The 22,984-nt window shown below is 41.6% G+C and overlaps 1 protein-coding gene across 1 annotated transcript; it reads left to right on the top strand.

The window, feature by feature from the left end:
• The first annotated feature begins 1,626 nt into the window (after positions 1-1,626).
• Positions 1,627-22,114, top strand: LOC139927311 (cryptochrome-2-like). Its single transcript, XM_071919376.2, has 13 exons — positions 1,627-1,903; positions 4,619-4,727; positions 8,592-8,734; positions 11,377-11,561; positions 11,752-11,840; positions 12,274-12,414; positions 12,657-12,782; positions 13,686-13,871; positions 14,480-14,631; positions 15,111-15,313; positions 16,801-16,881; positions 17,095-17,732; positions 18,585-22,114. Exons 1-12 carry the CDS (start codon positions 1,746-1,748, stop codon positions 17,724-17,726), a joined length of 2,205 nt encoding a protein of 734 aa, XP_071775477.2. The 5' UTR covers positions 1,627-1,745; the 3' UTR covers positions 17,727-17,732; positions 18,585-22,114.
• The last annotated feature ends 870 nt before the right edge of the window (positions 22,115-22,984 follow it).

Here is a 22,984-nt window from a genome sequence, read left to right as displayed (position 1 = left end):
TTAAACATGGGGTGTCTGACATGTCTTTCTGAGTTTCATCTCCGTATTTTCTAAGTGTACCCACTCTTCATAACATCTGTGTACTCAGGGTCATCATGACCACTGGGGAGAAACATAACCTCTTTAAAATTTGACCGTCAGTTTCTCATGACCTTCTTTAAAGGTGCTTGACAGCCTTCACTGGCCTCTACACCACATTTTACATTGTGTGCCACCAGGTTGGGTTATTGGGGAAATCTGCTAGATTGTTTTATGGCACAAAACATGAAGAGGGCGCTGTTCTTCCAGAGCAAACGGAGCTAAAGCTTTCAGAGTTTCTGGCAGCAGATAGTGGAAGGAGTGAAAGGCCAGAAAGCAACGGGGTTTATGGGAAATGTAGTCTTACATTTGAGAAACACTCGCACTAACAATACTACTGGTGTGAGATAGAAGCTACCAATCGTCTCCACCATGGTGTCATTTGTTTATGGTATTTATACCAAGGTTTTGCATATTGTATATTGGACTTCATTGTAAGAGGGCTTAAGCAACTTTATGTAACTTTTCGCCTTGAGGCAAGTGTATTCCTAGTCTTGATACAGCCTGATTATGATGATGGATTATTGTTTTCACTTTTTGGACTTGAGAAGAAAAACATTTAGCCACGTATAACTAATTTAACTACAAGACAATTGACAATTTCATATTCAAAATAAATTATGCATTTTTTGTCATACAAATACATTACTGTTAATGAGTTATATGTTATGAAGTATTCTAAAAGGAACTTCTCTTGCTTTATTCAATTACAGTAATGTAACAGTTACTTAAAACATTTCACACCATATAATCTGATCTGTGGAGATTATTCTATTATTTCGTTTGAATAACATCTCAATTGTTTGTTGCCACACTTCTTGTCAGTGATGTTGATACTGCAAACAAATGGTTTAGGGGTCATATGAGTACAGTGTGTAATAATGCTGCATTCATGTCCCGTGGGAATAAACGTTGGGACGACTTGACGGTTAAAAGCAATGACTTGGAAGTGTTCAAGTGTTCAAAATCGTTTGAAGCCGTCAAGATAAAGTGATTTTCTGTAGACTATGGTCTACTATTGCTCCTGATTGGCTTTTTCACACTTAACACACATGCACTTAATGAGTGATAAATTGAGTTTTTGTTTTTTCAGCAAACCAAACACTGCAGTGAAAAATGAAAGTAGTCCTGTCCTGCCATGGCATTTTAAGTGACCTGTAGGCCTATTTTCTACTAGTGTGTACCACTTAAAAGCTGAGGACATGAATGATATTTTCTGGTAGTATTTACCAGCTGAAAGTTGAGGTGACAAGTATTTTTTAATAGGGTTTATTGAGTTGAAAGCTGATGTGAACAGTGTTTACCAGTGGGAGGCTCGTATCGACCGTCTTTCCCATAAGACCTGAATGCAACATGAAAATGATGGTCCCCATCGGAAACGTGACAGCTCTTTACCAACATGTGCCAATCAACCAATCAACGACCTGCCTCGTCATAATACCTGATGACGTTTCACTGTTTGACCAATCAGCGGAAAGACACGGGGGAAACTGTTACGTGTATACTGACCACGCCCACTCCGCTGTTGGTTCTCGGTTGACAGCCAGCAAAGTTTCTTGGGAGTCTCCAAAAGTGTGACTGTTTTAGCCTTTGGATTTGTGCATTTTAGCCTTTATTTCGACTCGTCTCTCTGGATTTTTTATCTAATGATGGACTAAGAAGTAATCATGGTGGTGAATTCCGTGCACTGGTTTCGCAAAGGTCTGCGGTTGCATGATAATCCGGCGTTGCAGGAGGCCCTGAATGGAGCGGACACTGTGCGCTGTGTTTATATCCTAGACCCCTGGTTTGCTGGCTCCGCTAACGTGGGAGTCAACCGATGGAGGTCTGTAACATAAGTATTTATGTGAACCATTTGCGTTTGGTTAGTGGTTAGCTATATGTTACTCATTATGTAAACATAGTGTTTAAGGTCATTTGTATGATTTATTGCTTTCTAAATCTGCAGCGCTTGGAGTTAACGCTTGGGCCTCCACTCCACGTCAGTTAGCTAACGTTAGCTTAGCCTGCTATTCTCGCTAATGGAGAGAACGTCACACCAAGCGCTGTACACAAATCGAGCAATTTAATGTTGTTTTACTTATCGGCAAACGATACACACCTCGTAGAACAGTACGTACGATCTTTACGGATCTTTACGAATTGATACTGTTCGCTTATACATTAGGCATACAAGTGATCCACCAAGTAGCCCTTAAATGTAATAAAATGTAAACTTTAAGAACTGGTTCACACCGTTCACTATCGCGAATCACGGTGTATTTTGGTGGAAGAAGGTCGTGGGAGTAACATGCAAATCACTTATATAAATCCAGATTTTATTGAAACAAGTGCTGCTTGGTGGATTATATGCATGCCGAATTGAAGGATGAACCCTAGCAATTCAGAAAAGATCTTGAATCTTATTCTATGCGGCATGTCTCTTTGCCGAAAAGCAAGGCGACATTATATTGCCAGATTATTGAATGCAGCTTGCTGTGATGTTCTTTGTAAACAAGAAAAAACGGCACGTACCCAGGCTAACTGGTGCATAAATTAGCCTAATGTGCATTAAGTAACCTTACATAGCGTTGACAAACATTTAATTGCATTCACTATTAAAGTAATTGCCAACACATGGTAGTGATGAAAACATTTTCTTGAAATAACGTTACGCCTCTTGGGGTAAACATGTGCAGTAACTTTAGCTAATGACACAGCCAGCTACCTACCTCATAGTTAATGTCACTAAGCTAGTTAGCAAACTTAACTAGCTAGCAAATCTTTTTCAATCGTTCATTTTCAGTTTGTAGAGTTTTCATATAACAATGCAACAAAAGAAGAGAAAAGGCAAAATACACCAGAATTAATAACGCAATTTAATGAAAATGAAAACAAACCAGAGAGCCAGACAACAGTCAGTTTCAGTAAAACATGACGGCCTGTACAGTACATAAACAGTACAACAGTAATACATGTGGCAGGATTGAGGTATGACTAGAGAATTTTGTACATTTATATCAGGTTTTGGTTTGACAGATCTTTCTATTTATTTTTACATTTCTTTAGAGAAGTTGTTCTGCTGAAACAGTTTCTCCATCTGTATCAACCAACAGGAATTGATTTAGTAAATAATGTGAACCTTAATGTTAAGCACAGTAGACTACCCATCATCTAGTTTAAATCAGTGAAGGTACAGGTTCGTTTACAAGAACTCCATAGATTTACAATATAACCTTATCACTCCAAATTGGATGAGCATCTTTATCCAATCTAGTTACTGTATGTCTGACTCAGTGACTCATCCAGTTCTCTCTATAAAAAACTGGGACACTCCCTTCTTGCAGTGGTGTGTCAAAGTATTCGCAAACTATTCGATTTTTCTGCATTTGGATTCATGTGGTCAGATCTTTTTGTGGGTTGTACTAGTTTATACAGGAATCAGAGAGAAACAATGGCACCAACGTTTGACCTTGTTTATTTTGTAAGAGCAATAATAATATGATAATTGTCTTCTCTCTTGCCCTCCTCCAGGGAGGTCAGGGTCAGTTATAGGGTCTGGCTCAAGGACACTTCAGCAAGGCTCGCAGACACAGGCGCTGCATTTCATTAGTCATTTAACAGGCCCTCCTTTACTTCCCCTCTATAATACACAAGTGGCCACTTGCAGAGCGTGGTCCGAGGGGGGAGCAGATGAAATGACACAGAACAAGGAGTAATAAAATATTGCAGATCATGGGTTAATTTCATAACTAAGTCTAAATCCTCTAAATGTTGTTTGTTTACTTACACTTATATATCACTTGTTCTGCCATGGTGGGTTGCGCACAGGAAATTATGAACAATCACAGTGAATTCTGGGTGAGATACGCTCTTGAAGTCTAGATCATTGTTGACTCAGTACTTGAAGGGTCGATTTCAGAAAGTTGACTTGAGTTATGAGAGTAATGGAATGGCACTTAATATGGTGGCGAGAATTCCCCCCTAACGAGAAGTCAAGGAGTGCAGGTTAAAATGACGAACTGAACCTGGATCCTCCATGTGAAGGACTTTCTGATCACCCTGCTGCCTAGTAGATTGATAATTGTGGTTGGGACAAAATATATCAAAATTCAGTACATTGCAATACAAAAATGACAATTTGTAGGCTATCTTGGGACAGAAAAATGAGTGGTGATATTGGCTCCATTTTATTCTGCTGTAGTGATCACAAATGAGACGCTTGACCATCACAATTTCACAAGCTCTCCATCCAAATATATTATTTGCACTTTGTAATGACATTTTAAAATTGTTGTTTACATTCTAGCATTGCTAGAAAGATCTGTGGCTCAGAAATAAACATAATTCTGCAGTCAGACTTTGTTGTCATTGAACTTTTATTTATTACATCGTATCGTGGTTGTATCGAATCGTGAACCCTGTATCATGTATCAAATCATATCATGAGATAGCCACATTGTCTCATCCCTATCGGTAATATTTCTTACTGATCTGTCTCCTTGCAGGTTAATTCAATGATTAACTGTATATTACCCTTTTTGCTTGTGTCTACCTTCAGGTTTCTGCTGGAGTCTCTGGAGGACTTGGACAGCAGTCTGAGGAAGCTCAACTCCAGATTGTTTGTAGTCAGAGGGCAGCCAACTGATGTCTTCCCAAGGCTCTTTAAGGTCTGTATTACCATTACCTACTAACAATCTTCAATACCTCTCTATCACGGTCCAAAATGACCACCACAAAGCATCAAATGCCGGTGAAATTAATAGTCGATAGGGGTCACGTGCCACACTAGCTGGTCACCTTTTGAGACAAATCATTTGATGCCTTGGTTATATACAGTCTTTGGTCTTTGCCTGTTCTCAAACGTATTCCCGGCTCACCACCGTACACCCTCTGACCATAAGCCAATCAAATCAAAGCAAAACAATGGCTCTGTATCAAAAAGGCTCCTGATTGGCTGCCTGTTACGCTGCTCTACACAAAGCGGTAACACTAAACATCTGTTTCCTCACTGTCTGGAAAGCCTAAGACAGACTTCATGACTGTTCCAGTCTTGCCTGACTAGGGCAGTTCAGACTAAACGCTTGCCGTCTGGTCAGGAGGCAAATACAATTACAATATATCTGTTTAATTGTTTCTTGCTCCATGGTACAGAAGTTACAGTTTACATTTACATTACAAATGTATTTTGAAATGACACCTTTACAAGAATAACGTTGAGGACTTCTTTCACTTAATTTGTAGTTGCATACTTATGTGGACTGATCCAGGCACACTCATTTTATACTATTTTATATGAGATTTATTCCTCCACATAACATTGTATAACAGTGTATCAAGAATGGAGCAAGTCGAGTTGGGAATCTTGTTGATATACAATCTACGCGATTGAGCATTGTTGTTGTTATTCGTGCTTTTCTTGTGCAGTTCATTTTCTGTTTCATCCAGAATTATGATGTCCAGAACTGGACATACGTGGATATAAAGAACACAAGCTGCACAACTGTACAAAGAGAAGTTGCATACAAATGACCCACAATCAAAACAGAGCTGTACATAACTGTGTTTGGAAGTAAGCTGAAGCGGGGATGGGGTTGAAGCCTGTGTTGAGAGTTGCACACATGGTTGAAAACCACAGAACTAGACTATTGGCAACTGACTGATGTCGTCCTCTTGCTGTTTATGTACTATAATCTAAAGACTATATGAAATGGCAATATACCCCAACTATTGCCCTATATACACCTAAACTAGACTGAAAATAACTCCAGGTCTTCAGAGGACAGCCTACAAATGCCTTCCCCAGGCTAGTACTGCTTACAGACTATATTTATGTTTTACACAGTAGCAACCCTGGGTTGCTATTTTGCACTTGTTATTCTGTAGTCATTGGACAACCTCTAATGATGTGTAGGGGTGGGAGCATGAGAGGGCAGAAATAGAGGATATGAGAAACAATGGGGAAATGTCATCCTCTAGGACTGGGTGGACAATTACGTCCGGCTCCCACAATGATTGAATGTGGCCAAAGTGGTTCCTATCCATAAATAAATGAGGACTACTGGTCTAAGCGATGTCTTGGCATGGCTTACAACTAGCCATAAAAGCCCTTTAGACTAACTCTAACCTTATGTAAGGTGGTCTATTTCAGGTCAGAATATCAAAATCAATCAAAAGCAAACCAGATAGGGTAGTTTTGTTTTTGTTTTTAAATGTAGTGTGTATGTATGCTTTCGATTTGGCAGCCCTATTGAGTTTTTGGGGTGAGGCTGCTTCCCCAGTGAATGGGTGGAATGTGTTGGGTGTCATGGCTAAATTGGTTTTATGTGGTACAAGTATTCTGGCAGCCTTGGCCAGGATTGGTTTCCAGCCCTCCCACTGCAACCTAATCTCCTGCTTCTCCCCTAATCTGCAGCCCTCTCACCCCAAATAATGGCCGAATAAGACGAAGCAGAAAAGAATATAACTCCCCTCCCAGCTTGTGTTACTGGTTCATCAGAATATAATAGTTTGGGCCTCTGTAGCTCTCTCAGCCAGTATATTGACTCACTAGTGTGAGATCATGCCTAGCAGTGGGTGTGGCAGGAGTGTTGCTCTATGCTGCCTGCCCATGCTGAAGCTAAGCTGTCAACACGTGATGAGTGGTCTGAGCTGCACTCTAGGTAAGGGGCAGGGAGGCTTGCCGATGCGTCATCATGGAAGCGTTCATATCAGGAAGGCGGGACATACAGATTCTCTCTGCTATTGCTAAAATCAAAAAGCAAAATGTATTTGAGATTAGAGCCAAAACAGCCATGGTAATTGCTCTAATTCAGCACTGGAATCTTATGTTTGTATTTATATTATTAGGTGTTGGCTGTATGTGGCTTCATAATAATTGGGATGGGGACCTGCTATTACAGAGTGGGCATTAGACCATGTTTTGAAAGGGGAAAAGTGTTTAAACTGAAGGGATGAGTAAGGCTACTGCTAAGAAAGAAGTAGTGCTTAAGATCAGCGATCTCATCAGTGTCCAAAATGTTTGGCTCAGCTGCCAAGGGCTGGTAAAATGACAAGATTACGCCTGCCACGAACAATTTTTACAGTCAGAAATAATTTAATATAGATTTTTAATGGACCCTACCCGTTGTCAGTGCTGTTTTGTGTATAGAAGATTCTGTGTGTTTGATATTAATCATCAACTAATATAAGGTTATATCAGGAGCCTGTTTGATACAGAGCCATTGTATGCTTTGATTTGATTGGCTCAAGGCCAGAGAGAGTGCACGGTGGTCAGCAAGGACAAAATTTCACAACAGGCAAATACTGTATATAACTGAGGCATTCAAATCTTACTGTCTCATAAAGTTACCAGGCTTATACCATGTGCCTGTGATGTTGTGGGTTTAAAATCTGTTAATGTATGTGCATGTTATTTTTATGGCTTTTCTCCTTTATTAGATGTTATACAGTGGACAGGAAAGATAGGATAGAGAGGGAGGATGGCAGAAACTGTGAATCAGATTCAAATCCATGACGATGTAAGCATGGTATGCGCCTTATCCCAGTAGGCCAACAAGATGCCAAAAGAATCACATTATAAAAGATCCGCATCACGGCTGTTTCCTTTCACATGGTTCTCTGAGGGGCAAGTTACTTGTCTCTTGCATGGCTGAACCTGAGGCCTGTGTTGTCATAAATTGTGGGATAACAAGATGTTGAGCCAAAGGCAGCGTTGAAATAGAGTTGAAATGGGATTCTCGCACAACCCCTCGGAAATGGCACTTCGAGTAGAACAAATTTGCATCTACTTTAGCTACAATGCTAGCTACTTCGCCAAGTAAGATCGAGTTAATATTTAATCTCTTTGGGTAAATGAAATGAGCGAGATAAAACGGATGCCCCAATTCTTTTTGGGGCACAAGAGAAGTATATTCATGAATTATTATTTATAGTTGTAATAGTTGTTGAATATACATGGACTTTAGTGTTGACATAGCATTAGCACAGTTGGTGCTAATGTCTCCCACAGTGAAATCGAGGGATTGTGGATCATTCATTTGTTTGTTTGTTTGCCACATGATATCTAAGACACTGCTGATTGGATTTTGACGGAACTCAGGGGAATGATGCATCTCACCGCTCTGTTCTGGAATTTTCAAATTACACTGACTGGCCCAAGGGGGGCGCTACAATCATAGGTCAAAACAACGTGACCTATTTGTTACTCATGACCCAGAGGCGGACTGCACCATTTCTGGCGTACAATATTGTTACTGTCGCCTTGATCAGTGTAGTTTCTTGTGTGTTCTTGTGTCCTCCCATGCCATATTTACTGTAAAGCCTATCAGCTGAAGTCCAAAACAAAAGAACACTGAGGACAGAATGGATGAAGTTCCTGGATGTTCAAAGAAACCTCAACATCTCCAGAACATCAGCCTCGATGCCTGCACTTCTCTTGTTCTCTCACTAACAATTTCTCTCTCTTTCTCTCTCCCTCTTTCTTGCCTTCGGTTTCTGTCTCTGTCTTTCTCCGTCTCGGCGTCTCTCTCCAGGAGTGGAAAGTGACCAGGCTGACGTTTGAATACGACTCGGAGCCTTATGGGAAGGAGAGGGATGGGGCCATCATTAAGATGGCCAATGAGTTTGGAGTGGAGACCATCGTCAGAAACTCACACACTCTCTACAACCTGGATAGGTTAGTAGCATACACACTCCTTATTAATTCTGCAATATGGATAGGTCTGTACAAGAGATCTACACACACACACACAGAGTTATTTACCTTAGAAAGATGGTACTGTAAGACACTTTGGATAAAGGTGTTCCCCAATTGGCATATTATTTGGACTTTGTCACAGTTTTTTTAAAGGATAATTCCTGTTCAGAAATCATTTCTACCTCTCTCCCTAGCTGTTATTTCATTTCTTAGCACAGCATTTCTCTTCGCATCTGATCATTCTAGGGTCAGAGGAATATTTAGTCAGTGCAGTATGGTTCTGACCCTCACAATCCTTACTATTGGTTGCTCGTAATGTTGGTGATCATCTAGGAATTTAAGCTAAGTTATCGGCAACATGTGATGTTCAGATGGTTCAGATTAGTCTTAAGAACCAGATGACTCTGGAATGCACAGTTTGGCTCTCTGCTCTCTGTCGGCGCACAAACATCAACAAAATGTAGACATCACTAATTGTAAATGAATAGCAGTCACAGGGGTATTAGAATATTTTTTTCTGACCACCTTGCACAATGTCATGGATGGCTGTGCTCCTCTCGTAAGGCTTTCAAATGGCTTCCTGTCTTGTCTTGCATTATGTTTATCTAAATATGTAATTTCCCATACCCTTGCTAGCCCTGCCCGCTGGTGACGTGCCATTGACATTAGCACCGAAGCATGTCAAAAGGCCAAGGAAATGCCCTCAGGCTACCAGGGACGACTCCCTATTGCCTGCTGAAAACGCCTCGCTCATATTATGGCCTTGATGATTTTTCCATGGTCCTTTATGTGCTGAGAAAGATCTCTGACCTGACACCCTTGGACCCCTGAAACCCATTGCTAACACATTGTAAAATCAAAATACATGACTGTGAGTCTGTCTTTCCGACAAGATGGGTTGGCCAGTTAGGTTTTTATGTACATAGGAAATATGCATGTTAAGATATAGGTGCAACTGAGTTCTCTCTGTCTCTCTCTCCTTTCTGTTGACATCCATGTATTTTTGACATTTTGCAATGCATTAACAAATGCATGTTGGTACTATTGATAGTCCAACATTTCCTGCACACTGATGTCAGCATAATGTCAGCTGTTATTTTAGTAAATCAACAGAACTTGACAGGTAAGGCGTCCAAGAGAATGCTGACAAATATTTGAACAAGTCAAGGTGCGGTTCATTAATCTCAGGAAATCAGCGTGTCAGCATCATCACAGCCAGCAGTGACATCCAGTGGCCGTTACGTGCTACTGCAGGTCACACCCCTGGCCATGTGCCCAGACCGGATGGCGGGATGTGTGTGAATGAGAGAGACCAATAGCCCTTTCACATGGGGAACTAAACAGGCTGAAAGGCATCCACCCGCGAAAGTCGACCCCACAGGTCAAATTCTACTCTGCTCGGGGTCAAAGTTCAGCGCCATGTTATATTGGAATATATCTGGCCCTTATGTGAGAGATTATGATGCTATGAGAGACAGAGAGAGAGAGGGAGGGAGCTTAGTTGTGTGTGTGTGTGTGTGTGTGTGTGTGTGTGTGTGTGTGTGTGTGTGGGTGTGGGTGTGTATTGGTGTTTGTGGTCATGTGGATGCAGACATGCTCAGTGAGAGACATGTGGCCAGCTTACTGAACTTATTCACAGTAGCCACAGTAAACTGACCAGTAGGAAACGGTCCCGGCCTCAGATCCACCCAACAGGGATCCAGAATAGCCTTACAGATATAGACTTGTTGTATAAGATAGAAGCTAAATACAGAGCCTCAGTGTCAGCGATACTAGCAAATTATCCTGAATAAAAAGACACAGAAATAGACCCCTTTCATTACCTAGTTTTAAAATACTAGTATAGATGCACAATATCCAGTATGCACAGTGTCTCCCAGGTGGAATTATTACTTTGTTTTCGTTTGGAAACTGATCCGTACGACTTCTGGCGGTGATTTAGGAAAACTACTTTCCTGCAACTCTTGGATGCATTTTCAGCTGTGCTTAAATGCGGCTCAGTATACTATCTAGTAGGGTTTGACCAATATGGGTTTTTGAAGACTGATACCAATATTTTTTGGATTGAAGCTGCCGATAGCCGACATTTTGTGCCAACATTCAGTAAATTTGACAATTTGAAAATGTTCAGTGTTTCTGCTAGAATTTTAACCCATACTTTTTCAAATCTGATAAAAATATCTCTTTATAATCAGTTCACGTTAAGGGGCATCCCATAGACAACCAGTGTAATATTGATCAAGTCTACAATAAATATGTAAGAAATCCAACTGCATCATATTTATCATATCGGAGGTGGAGAATACTGTCTGGCCAATATCCAACTTTTAATAAAAGGCAAATATTGACAAGCCAGTATATCGGTCTAACCCTACTTGCCACCCCTATATATCTGTATATATGTCTGTATATGTCTCTCTAGGATTAAACGGCAACAACGGCAGCACTCCTTTGGCATTCATAAATGTCTTCCAATATGTATTTTCTCTCCGCTATCAAACCTCAGACATTCGAGCTTTTCCAGGCCATAGTGAACAGAACATTGCCACCCAGAAGACCTACTATATATGTTCACACTTTATACTGCTCTACATTTCTATCTTTTTTTCCCTTGTTCACAGGATAATAGAGATGAACAACAACAGCCCTCCTCTGACCTTTAAGCGCTTTCAGACCATTGTGAACAGACTGGAGCTGCCCAGGAGACCTCTGCCTCCCATCACCCAGCAGCAGATGGATAGATGTAGGACTCAGATAGCTGACAACCATGACCAGCACTACAGTATACCGTCACTGGAGGAACTAGGTACGCATGGTTTTAGACTCTAGTTTATGATAGATGTAGGACTCGTATAGCTGTAGGATGAGTCATATATGGTTGGTGGCATGACGTTTTCTCCGTACAATAGAGAACGGTAAGTATCAAGGCTATGGTTGGGTCATTAGGTGATACCTACTGTATATCTGACCCTGTCTGTATGTATCTGTCTTACTAGGTTTCAGGACAGCGGGTTTGCCTCCTGCTGTGTGGCATGGAGGAGAGTCAGAGGCCTTGGACAGACTCAACAAACATCTGGACAGAAAGGTAACCAGAAAGTGATGTGAAAGCCTCATTACTGTCTCTTTTTGACCCTCACAATGACATTTTTTGCACTGTGCAATGTTTTTGCACTGGACTTCAAACAGTGTGTCCAGTACTGTGACTGTGTTTCTCTTTCCTTGGATTTTCTGTTGATGCAGTTTGAGTTTCTCTCTTCTTTGTCTGTTCAGCCACAGTGGCTCTCACTGCTCATGTCTACCCACTTCTTCTTCTGCTTATTCCAAACAAACCGCTGTTGCTGCTGCTTGAAAAATAAAATGCATCATTTCCTGAGGGATTTTCCCAAGGTTAGAACAGCAAATGTAAAACTGGGTATAGGTGGAATCACACATGTTATCAATCAGCCATAGAGTATCATGGATTATTACTTCAATGCACTGATTGTTTTCTCTGTGTCTGTGTGTGTCTGTCTGTGTAGGTGTGGGTGGCCAACTTTGAGCACCCTCGGGTCAACATGTGTTCTCTGTTCGCCAGTCCTACTGGCCTCAGCCCCTACCTTCGCTTTGGCTGTCTGTCCTGTAGGGTTTTCTACTACAACCTCAGAGAGCTTTACATGAAGGTAGGTGGGCTGCACACACACATACAAAACACACACACTTCTGCTGTGGATATCTGTCATATAGAGTGTTGTATTTAGAGCTATGCATTTAGGCTATACACACACACATAGATGAGTATTCGCATAGGTTGAGTGCTTTGTTGCTCTGTTTCACCCTAACAGTTGAAATCACAACTTCCCCTTCCCCTCCCTCCTTCTCTCTATCCTCCCTGTCTTTCTCCCTCCATCGCTCTCCCCGTTAGCTTCGCAAGCGTTGCAGTCCTCCGCTGTCCCTGTTCGGCCAGTTGTTATGGAGGGAGTTCTTCTACACAGCCGCCACCAACAACCCAAACTTCGACCACATGGAGGGAAACCCCATCTGTGTCCAGGTGGGCGAGCGCACCGCTCTATTCAAAAGAATGGGGTCGTACTCCACAGCGACAAAATAATATTCATTTTATGACAAAAAGGTTGTCTGCACTCTGGTCTTCAACAGTGTCTGTGGATAAGAAGTCAACATCTTGACGTCTATAGAAATATAGGTTATATAAGTAAATATATATAAGATTATATGGAGATATGTTAATACAGATGTAAATGGATACAGTATACATAGAAATTGGTCTTCTATTGTTCTCATTTGAAAAAAAAAAAAAATGTAAAAGACAATATAATTACAGCAATAAGTCATTTTATCAGTGTTTCAATAAAAAGAAATTTGAAAAAAAAAAAAAGAAGTCAACATCTGTCTTAAATCAGGGGGTTTGTGAGTCACAGGTGAAAATAGAAAACATTTTATACAAGAATAGCACCTGTTGGCTTGGAATTGTAAGGTTCTATTTTTTTATCAAAACAGAGTTATCCAGATATTCTTGATCTTTGAATGTTACTTTATGCCGTGTGGTGCTGTTTTTACCCAAAATCCTTTTGGGGTTAAATATTTAAAAAGATGGAAAGTACATAACAGCTGGTTTCCCTGCCAGCTGGTTTGTCACATCTTTGATGCTCAGTATCTCAGAACTGCATTCCGCCCACATAGAACCTTCTGATTCCAAGCTCCCGAAGTGGAAAAAAGCATTGCCCACTTTCCCATGCCAGACAAAATTACCACTACTGTTGTTCTTATTAATACTATTGCTACTGAGATGACAATACTTATTATCATCATCCAATACTTTTGGATTAAGACTGAAGTGTTTTGAAAGTAAGGGATTTTTATCTTTTTTTTCCCCCAGAGAGCTAGAAGAGAGAGTAGTTCATCACTCTTCTGTATCTTGCGTTTTTCCCTCCAGATCCCATGGGACCAGAACCCCGAGGCGCTGGCTAAGTGGGCTGAGGGTCGGACCGGCTTCCCCTGGATAGACGCCATCATGACCCAGTTGAGACAGGAGGGCTGGATCCACCACCTGGCCCGACATGCCGTGGCCTGCTTCCTCACCAGGGGGGACCTCTGGATCAGCTGGGAGAGTGGCATGAAGGTAGGAGGGATGGATAAAGAAATGGATTTGCAAACACACTGTAGCCTCCTTTTATATTCTAACATCTCATCTCTTTATATTCTAAAATCTCTTCTCGAACACCGGCTTCTCATTGGCCTGTGGGGCCCAACCCCCTCTGCCGCCACCTACCACTCGCTCATAATTAATTACACAAGTGTGAATTACTGTAATCGGAGAGGTGGAGGAAACTCGTTATTGCTCTCAATTTTCCGTTTTCTATTTTTGATTTAAGTGGCCTGAGTCTGACAGGGAACGAGAGATCAATAGATAGATGGAGGAACAGAAAAAGGAGTAGAAAAAGGGAACGGGGCAATGAGTTAGGATGAAAAGGAAGGATAGATAAAGGAAAGGAGGAGGGCTTCAGGCTTTTTCTGTCAGCTGGGACAGTGGTTTGAAGGTAGGGGAGATGGAGGGATGGATAGGAGAGAAGATTAGCTGTTCATGTATGTTTTTAAGGTCTTTGTGGAGCAGTTGTTAGACACTGATGAATGAAGCATTTGCCACTTAGTTGACACTTTTGCCTAAAGTGTCTTACAGTATCATGAGCAAACCCATAACCAGCGTTGTGTGTCTCTGTGTTGATCCAGGTATTTGAGGAGTTACTGCTGGATGCAGATTGGAGTGTGAACGCTGGCAGCTGGATGTGGCTGTCCTGCAGTGCCTTCTTCCAACAGTTCTTCCACTGCTACTGTCCCGTCGGCTTTGGAAGGCGTACCGATCCATCAGGAGACTACATCAGGTAGAGTATATACTTGTACTCCTATAGCCTGCTGTACTACATACCAGTATTTCCCCTATATATGTGTTTTTTTCTGACCGTGGTAGTAGGAAGGGCAAAGCTGTATTACAGCTATATCATGTAGAGGGGAAGAAAACTTTTAAAAGAGATTTCACCTCAAAACCAGTGTTAATTGGTCAGAAAATGATCGCTAGGAAATATGACTCAGATTCAGAATACATTTAAGATGAAGCTGACTTGACTGCTCTGTGAAAAATATATGTAACCTAAACACAATTCGTGGCTAAAGACAAGTTTCAGTAGATTTGTTTCTGTGAGAGATTTTTTTTTTTGACTGCTTATACAAATCTGTTTCCATAGCTCTAGACATGTGGTTTCCCCTTGTTAAACTTGAGGTTATTCGTCATCCTGACTTTAGTGTCTACTGTCTACTGTCTACTGTGTGAATTTATGCACATATTAATTTTGCTTTCCTCCAGGCGTTACATCCCCATCCTGAAGGACTACCCTAATCGCTACATCTACGAGCCGTGGAACGCCCCCGAGTCGGTCCAGAAGGCAGCCAACTGTGTGATCGGGGTGGATTACCCCAAACCCATGATCAACCACGCAGAGGGCAGCAGGCTCAACATAGAGAGGATGAAACAAGTCTACCAGCAACTCTCACATTACAGAGGACTCAGTAAGTAAACTGCTGTCGTAACAAGGCTTACCCTTACCTGGCTAAACTGCACTGGACTGCACAAGTCAAACTAAAGCCTAAGGAACTGTGAGCTAAACCTAGTAAACCCGAGATCAACCATGCTGAAGGAAGAGGACTAACCATAGCGAGAGTGAAACAGGTGAAACAGACCAAAGTTGTTTAGATACTCGTCACTTGATACTAAAGGTGGTAATCCCTAACACTGGGCCCATATACATGTTTTTCATGGGTGGCAGTTGTCCTGTTTTTCCAAAAAGCCCTGTTCACAGCCTATATGTATAGCATTACTTAGTTCAATTTCCCCCCCGCCCCCCAAAAGTAACAAATGTTATGCTTTGATTTTGAAGGCAGAATCTTCTCACTTCTCATATTATTCTGTCTATCTGTGGCAGCCAACTAAGGTTGGGCGATAATGTAACATCCTATCAACCGATCATCTTCACATATATCACCGATCCCTGACGTATTTGTCCATGCTGGGATATCTCAGACCCTGATTTTAAATATTCATTCATGCCAGTTTACAACCCAAATGCCTCTGTTGCGTTTTTCAATGGAATGAGCCTTTAAGTTGTAACGGTTAACTTCACCCGCACAATGTGATGCTCCCTCCCAAACCCATCTGCTCCTTGTTGGTCGCAGTGTTGCTTTTGGGCAGCAGATGTTGCAGATTTTTTTTAGGGTATTACATTTGGGGCAGGGTGTTCTTTTGTCAAGGCAGCTGTTTATGCTTGTCAAGCACTACAGGAAAACCTCAGTGTCTCGCACTAGGCTACATTTTAACTTACCAAATATCAAGCAAAAAATTCAGCAAGGAAATTTCCACCCCCAATTTATTCATCCAATCACCCGACCCTATCCTCCACTCAACAGCCAGAGACTCCTCAGCTTGGCATAGCTTGCAGTTTGAACTGCCTCACTGCCAACACTTCCTACCTACCTTCCTACTTCACTTCCTACCACCGGAAAAGTATTTTATTTAAGTATTTTTATAAGGCACTGGCTATTAAAAGATCTCTACTGGGACAGCTTCATTTGCTGTTCAGAGTACGAGTAATTGGGAGCTGGGTTGCCACTGATTCTGACACTACAGATACTGTTGGCGCACCTCTAAAAGTAACTGTATTAGCATTTGCATCTGTAGCATTTTTCTAAAACAAATGTTACTTTGTGCTTTACAGAAGAACCTATAACACAGAATAACAAAAAAATAAATATATAGCAGGAAAATACATAAATTGATTAATACATCAATGAATTTAAAGTAATAAAGGAATTAAAAATAATGTATAAGCAACACCAAAAATAAAGAGGCAGGGAACCCAGATATTGAACAACGCTGCTAGACTCTAGCCTGGTTCCCTGGTCAGGAGACACCTAATGGTGACTAGAAGAATTACATCACTGCACAACATGACTCTCTGTGTGTGTGTGTGTGTGTGTGTGTGTGTGTGTGTGTGTGTCAGGTCTACTGGCATCAGTGCCAACTATCCAGGAGGAGGCAGAGCCACCAATGACTGACGACTCCCAGACCAGCAGCGGCCCTGGTAGGAAGAAACACACACTCGAACGAATTGATCATATTTCCAGCCATTATTTTTTAGCTGAGTTGTGTTTGCTTGTTGTCTTTCTGATTTTAGACAGCCTAGCTGTTCTTATGTTTAAAGGCCCAATCTCCCACTGCTACCTTCTTTTACATACTGATAGCTGTACACTATCTCTACTTTGTAGGTTGATTGCTTTATTGTGTGTTTTCCTAGACTCTCCTCTTAGAGATGACAGCGAAGCAGCCGGCTGCTCTACGGCTCCTGACTCGTCCACAGTCTGTACATCCTCTACAGCCATCGGCTCACATCCAGACCTGGATGAGGCAGCAGCCGGTGACTCATTCCAGACACCCTGCACCTCCTCGGGCCCACACACAGCCCCATCTGCACCAGCCATAACCTCCACCTCAACCTCTACAGGCCGTCCGCCAGCCACATCCCCAAACCAGGCCACAACATCTCCTCCTCCTCCTCTCTTCCCAGCCCCAGCTCCAGCCCAGAGCCCTTTCTCGAAACCCTGCCCCTGCCCCTCCTCCTCCCTGTCTCCATGTCCCACCCCGTCCTTCCCCTGCCCAGCTCCAAGCGCAGCCCTGGTCCAGCAGGCCTCCTCTCTAGTCCCGAGGAGGAAAGGCGTCCCCCGCAAGCTCCGCCGCAGCCAGAGGCACCGAGGCCGACAGATCTGCACTACGACAGCCAGGGAGGGAGAGAGGAGAGCTGAGGAGGAGGAGGAGGAGAAGGAGAGAGGAGGGGAGGAGAAGATGGAGGAGGAGGTTGAAGAGGAGGAGGAGGAGGAGGAGAGGATGGAAGAGGAGACGTCCGGGGAGCGAGCAGACAATCAGCAGTGATATGAAGTAAGAAGTGTGTGTGTGTGTGTGTGTGTGTGTGTGTGTGTGTGTGTGTGTGTGTGTGTGTGTGTGTGTGTGTGTGTGTGTGTGTGTGAGATGGGGATGGTGACTCGGCTTTGCTGCTTGGACTTGTCCTCAAATGACTTCAGACTTGACTCCGACTCTAGACAAGTGACTAGATAAGGTGAACAATGAGCATCTGTAAAAGAATGGCATTGTATAAAATGATTGAACTTGTGACTTGACTTGGACTTGAGCTCAAAGACATGAGACTTGACTTGGTGTGAGATTGATACTGAGATTGATAATGTCTGTGCATGTTCTGTGTTAGGAGTGGAGCGCATTAATAAGTGCAACCTAATATGACAGTACCCCCCAAGTTGAAGTGTCACTTTTTAGTCACATTCCCAGGCTACTAAATAAATTAGTTTTGATGAAATATCAATGATCCCTGTGGGGAAACTGGGTCATTGCAGCAGCAAATAGGAGGGTCCAACTAAGAAAAAAGAGGATTAATAGGAACAGAAATGGAGCATATCGAACATAACAGAGAACATTAATGAAAAATGTACGCAATATGGAAAAACTATGTAGATATATGCAATTTAGAACATATGAGAAAATGGGAGAATATGAAGAAAAAATATGAATTTAGAGTAGAATGTGCAAATTGTATGTTGTATTCACATGAACATCTCTTCAGAAAGCCAATATGTACATATGTGAAACACCTTTTTGCCTAAGTTTGCATGAGCTCTGGGATTCCCACCACCTGTGTGTCGATATTGAAGGATAATCGCAGTGTCTTTCCCCTTTCCAGTGGCTAAAACAGTTTTCTGGTGTGTTTTTATATTTCAGGAGGAGTTTGAGAAAGCGGTCTTCAAACCTCCCACCCGGATGACTGGACTACACACAGACGCATAGAAGGAACAGTGTTTTGGAAGTGTCGATAACACACACACACACACACACATACACATACAGTATATACACCAAAAGTGGAAGGAGTACTTATCTAGAAACATTTTCAAGTAAAAGTATTTAATTACTTTTGAGTGAAAATCATTTAGATTTTATGTATGATCCAAAATTACTCATTTTGACATTATCCATGCAAATAATTGAACTTTAGGTTTGGGGATGGTTCATTTCAGTTACAGCAGGAACAGTCCAGAAATGACCTTCTTACTAAAAAAAAAAACTCTGCTAACGCTACTCTGATGTCTCAAAATAATTCTTATTTGAGCAAGTAAATTCACTCAAGTACAGTAACTAGAGTAATCGCATCTAGTAAGATTCCACCTCTGGCACACATACACATACATAGACACACACTGTTTAAAAGAGTAAACCATAACTAATCCAGAAGTGCAGCAAACACAGCATGGCTGCTAATAACAAGCTAACAGTAAGGAGCACCATCCTGAAGCACTAGCTAGCAAACAACTACCGCAATACTACCGCCAGAAAACCAGTGGCACGCTGATGTTGAACTGGATTTGACTCGGTTGCGCATTATATACCGCAACTCTTACACCAACATATCTGTTTTGAAACCATAGAAAATAGTGGGGGAGTCAGCACTAGTGCTTCTGCTTGTCCTCTTGCTTCTAAGAATGTCTTCTCCATAGAAATAAGATATTGAGCGGTCAGCAGGACCCTGAATGTTACCTGTATTCTCCTAGAGCAGATTGTTGTGTTTCTCTACCAGAGTCTGTTCTCTCTATGGATCTGTCTGTTCTGGGGAAAGAAGAACAACTAAGTCGACTCTTCAGAAAATCATGTGGACGGGCAATTTATTATGACACTTTACAGTAATGGTTTCTGTAACTACGGTTACGGTACTTCATGACAACGATGGCAATAAAAGCCAGAGTCCCAGAGCGATGGACTAAATTTGGGTCCTGGCCAGGCCAATGGCTATAACCCTGATGTACAGGCAGTCAGGCACACTGCAACAAGTTCAGAAAGGAGATTTATTTAACTTCATTTAAATTAATTAATCCTCACTTTATGTCGTAGCTCCCCTATATGTACTGTTGTGGACATTTCGTGCCTACCTTAGGAGGCATTCGTTTTTAATTCAGCTGGGAACACGCAGTGACTCTACTGTGTCGGATAATGAAGTGTTCAACTTTTGTATGATGTCTGCCTTTCCCTGCTCTCTCTACAAGTTCCTCCCATGGGCACCACCACACCTATTCTGTATATTACTCCTCATAACTTATAAAAATCACTTCTGCCTCCAATGAAATGGAGTTTTTTTTTTGTCCCCCCCCCTGTGACGCCGATGTTTTTGTTAGATGTTTTCCTGGTTTTGCCACATTAAAACTGACAGAAAGCGTCATAAAGAACTCTGTTAATATGTAAATGACTGTTGTGATTGTTTTGGAAAATATCGGTGATATTTTTACCAGCGGCAGAGATTATGTGAATTAGCGAAACAGAATAAAACGTTTTGATAATCCACCTCCCGAAATCACTAAATCCATTTCTGATTTGGACGCATCACGCACACGTAGAGGCACAGCAAAACTTAAAACAATGTATACCAAAGCAGGACAGTCATCCTGTTTATGAACGGAACAATATCTGTATATGAGAGAGAAAGAACGTCAGATATGGTAGATATGGCACAGGGAATAACGAAGATGGTAAATTGTAGAGATTGAGCTTTTGTATTTGCCACATTCTTCTCTGGCAATGGAAACTGCTGCTTGTGTGGGACGAATGTAGAGGAAAACCTGGCGTGTTCTCCCCATATATTTATCAGTTTTTGTATATATAATATGTAAAACCATAACCTCTGTCTGTTTTCCTGACTGTCTGTTTGAGGGGGTTTCACAAAGGCCTATCTTGTCTTTGCCAAGCTGAGGTTTCCCAACAGCGTCTACTAGAGACAGAACTAGATATTGTAGATTCTGCACAAAGTTGATGAACTTTTGTACGTCTCTTGTAAATCTATACCTGTGCACTTCACCCTTCGATGTTCTTAATTTGACACATGGCTCCCAAAAGCGTCATTGCACTATTATTTATTTTCTTGTCTTATTAATGAATGGAGATGCACAGGAGCCTGGATGCTTTGGGAACTAAATCTGGGAAAGTCCTGTCCATGTTCAAGATGCTACAGTTAGTGGTCTGGAACAATTTTACGGATTAAGTTTTTACTTCATGGGACTAAATTTTTGCTGATGGGCAAGATTAGACAAAACTGTAATTTGGCTGGAATGGTATTTATTTCCTGGCAACGTTAGCTTATTGAGAATTCTATTAGGAAACATTGGGACGTAATTGGAACCCAACAAAGCATGGGTAATATCAAATTTGGGCATTTACAAAACGGGACCATGCATACTGGGCTTTCCCCTCTGCTCCAAAGACATGGAATCAAATCAACCCACTATTTGACTGTGTAGGGTTTCCCAAACCAGCGCCTTTTATCTAGAACTCTAGAACTGAAGAACTCTAGAACTCTAGAACTCTAGAACTGAAGCAACCACACACTTTTGTTCGAGGGGATTTTCTGATCCTATTATTTTGATCAGAAAGTTTTTGAAAGTATTGTCTAGTTTTGCCATATTTGCTTTGTCAGCTCTAATTCTGCCAATTGACCCAATACATGGAAAGCCCCTGGTCAGTCAGTCAGTCACAGTCTGGCCAATTTTCATTATCATGAAATAAAAGAGAAAGGGAAAAGCATTCAAAAGGAACTCCTACAGACTGCTCTTGCTTGCTACTACCTTTTGAGTCGCTTCTATTCTGAAGGACTGCTTTTGATAAACCAAAAAACGGATGCCAAGGAAGGACAGTGCAACATTTTTTTAAACCCGAAATATGACTTTATGTGTGCAAATGTCTTCTTATTCCAATTTGAACTAGCCATCTGGGACAGAATAAGCTAGCTTGGTTGTAGTTTTAACAGACTTTGTGAAACCCCCTCAGTGTTGCCTGCTTGGATTAGTGTTCTCCAAAAGAGGGATAGTTGATTTTTAAAAGAAGGCAACCCTTACAGCCCATGTAAATGTCCTATTGACTCGTGTTCAAGACAAGTGGGAACTGTGAAGTTTCAATCCTCCAAGGTAGAAGGACCAGCTAGTCACCAGCGTCTGAACCGGGGTGTAGAAAATGGCCACTAAGCGCGTTTTACTCCTCAGTTCAGCCTCTCATGGCTCAACTGGCCTCTCCTCAGGTCAGAAACCTCACAGTTCCCAGTTGGCCTGAACGCACCAAGTCCAGATCAGATGCTTTTTTTTTGCTGTACATTCCAATTAACAACAGAATGACGGTCTGCCTGAAAACCGTGGGCTACATGGCTATTTATTTGTTTTGTATTGTACAAAAAGAGTTTATTTTCATTAAAATCGCTGATGGAATTGTGATTGGAATGCGAGTTTATCGTGTGCTTTCTTTTTTGTGTACCGATATCTCCATTGTTGACTAAGACATTTAGAACATGTCAAAAAATGAATGGAAAAATCCACCAGTTTGTCCTCATTTTCTGGAAAGTTAACGTTAGAGGTAGAAGGTTTCTGACAGATGCAAGGAAACTGTCGGTAAGTTGACAAGTGGATTTGTTAGACTTGTGTGTTTCTGCATACAGGCTAAACTGAAGTTCACTGTCAGAGGGAGACATTCATCACTCTAAATTATCACAGGAACAGAAAAAAGTCTGTTTTAACCCTTTGACAGATCTGATCTCATGGCGATCTGCATAAGCCTTGGGTGTCAGAATTCCAGTTTTTATTTTCAAACAGTTAATGAGATTCTGGAAATATGTGATAGTATCTTCATTGTTTATTTACTCAGTAGGTTAGGCTTAGAGTTATCCAACATACTGTTTTCTGGGCTCATACTGTATTTATGAAAGAATCTCAGAATAGGAGAGTTGGGTTAGACCAACAGCATATGCTGTATATATTGTCCTTTTATTAAAAATTGGATATGGTCAGTGTCATCCACCTGATATGATGGTTTGATTACATATTTAAATACTATTTCAGAGGCATTTCCACCCTGACAAGAATAAAATTACTACTGTTCTAAATTCTAAATATTTTTTATTTGTTTGGCATGACTGGTCAAACCCTATAGCAGTAGTGATCTCTGGTCAGGTCTCACAGTCAGAGCTGTCAGACAAGTTCAAGGCCTGGATTTAGCAACATGACATCTCACACCACCCATGGATCCTGCGGCCCGTACTTGTCCTGCTGTCTGTTGTCGATAAGAGGAAGATCACACTCTGCCTCCTCTGCAGG

This window comes from Centroberyx gerrardi, chromosome 4 (assembly GCF_048128805.1).
Source record: "Centroberyx gerrardi isolate f3 chromosome 4, fCenGer3.hap1.cur.20231027, whole genome shotgun sequence".
Taxonomy (NCBI): domain Eukaryota; kingdom Metazoa; phylum Chordata; class Actinopteri; order Beryciformes; family Berycidae; genus Centroberyx; species Centroberyx gerrardi.
This window is presented reverse-complemented; position numbering and strand designations above follow the sequence as displayed.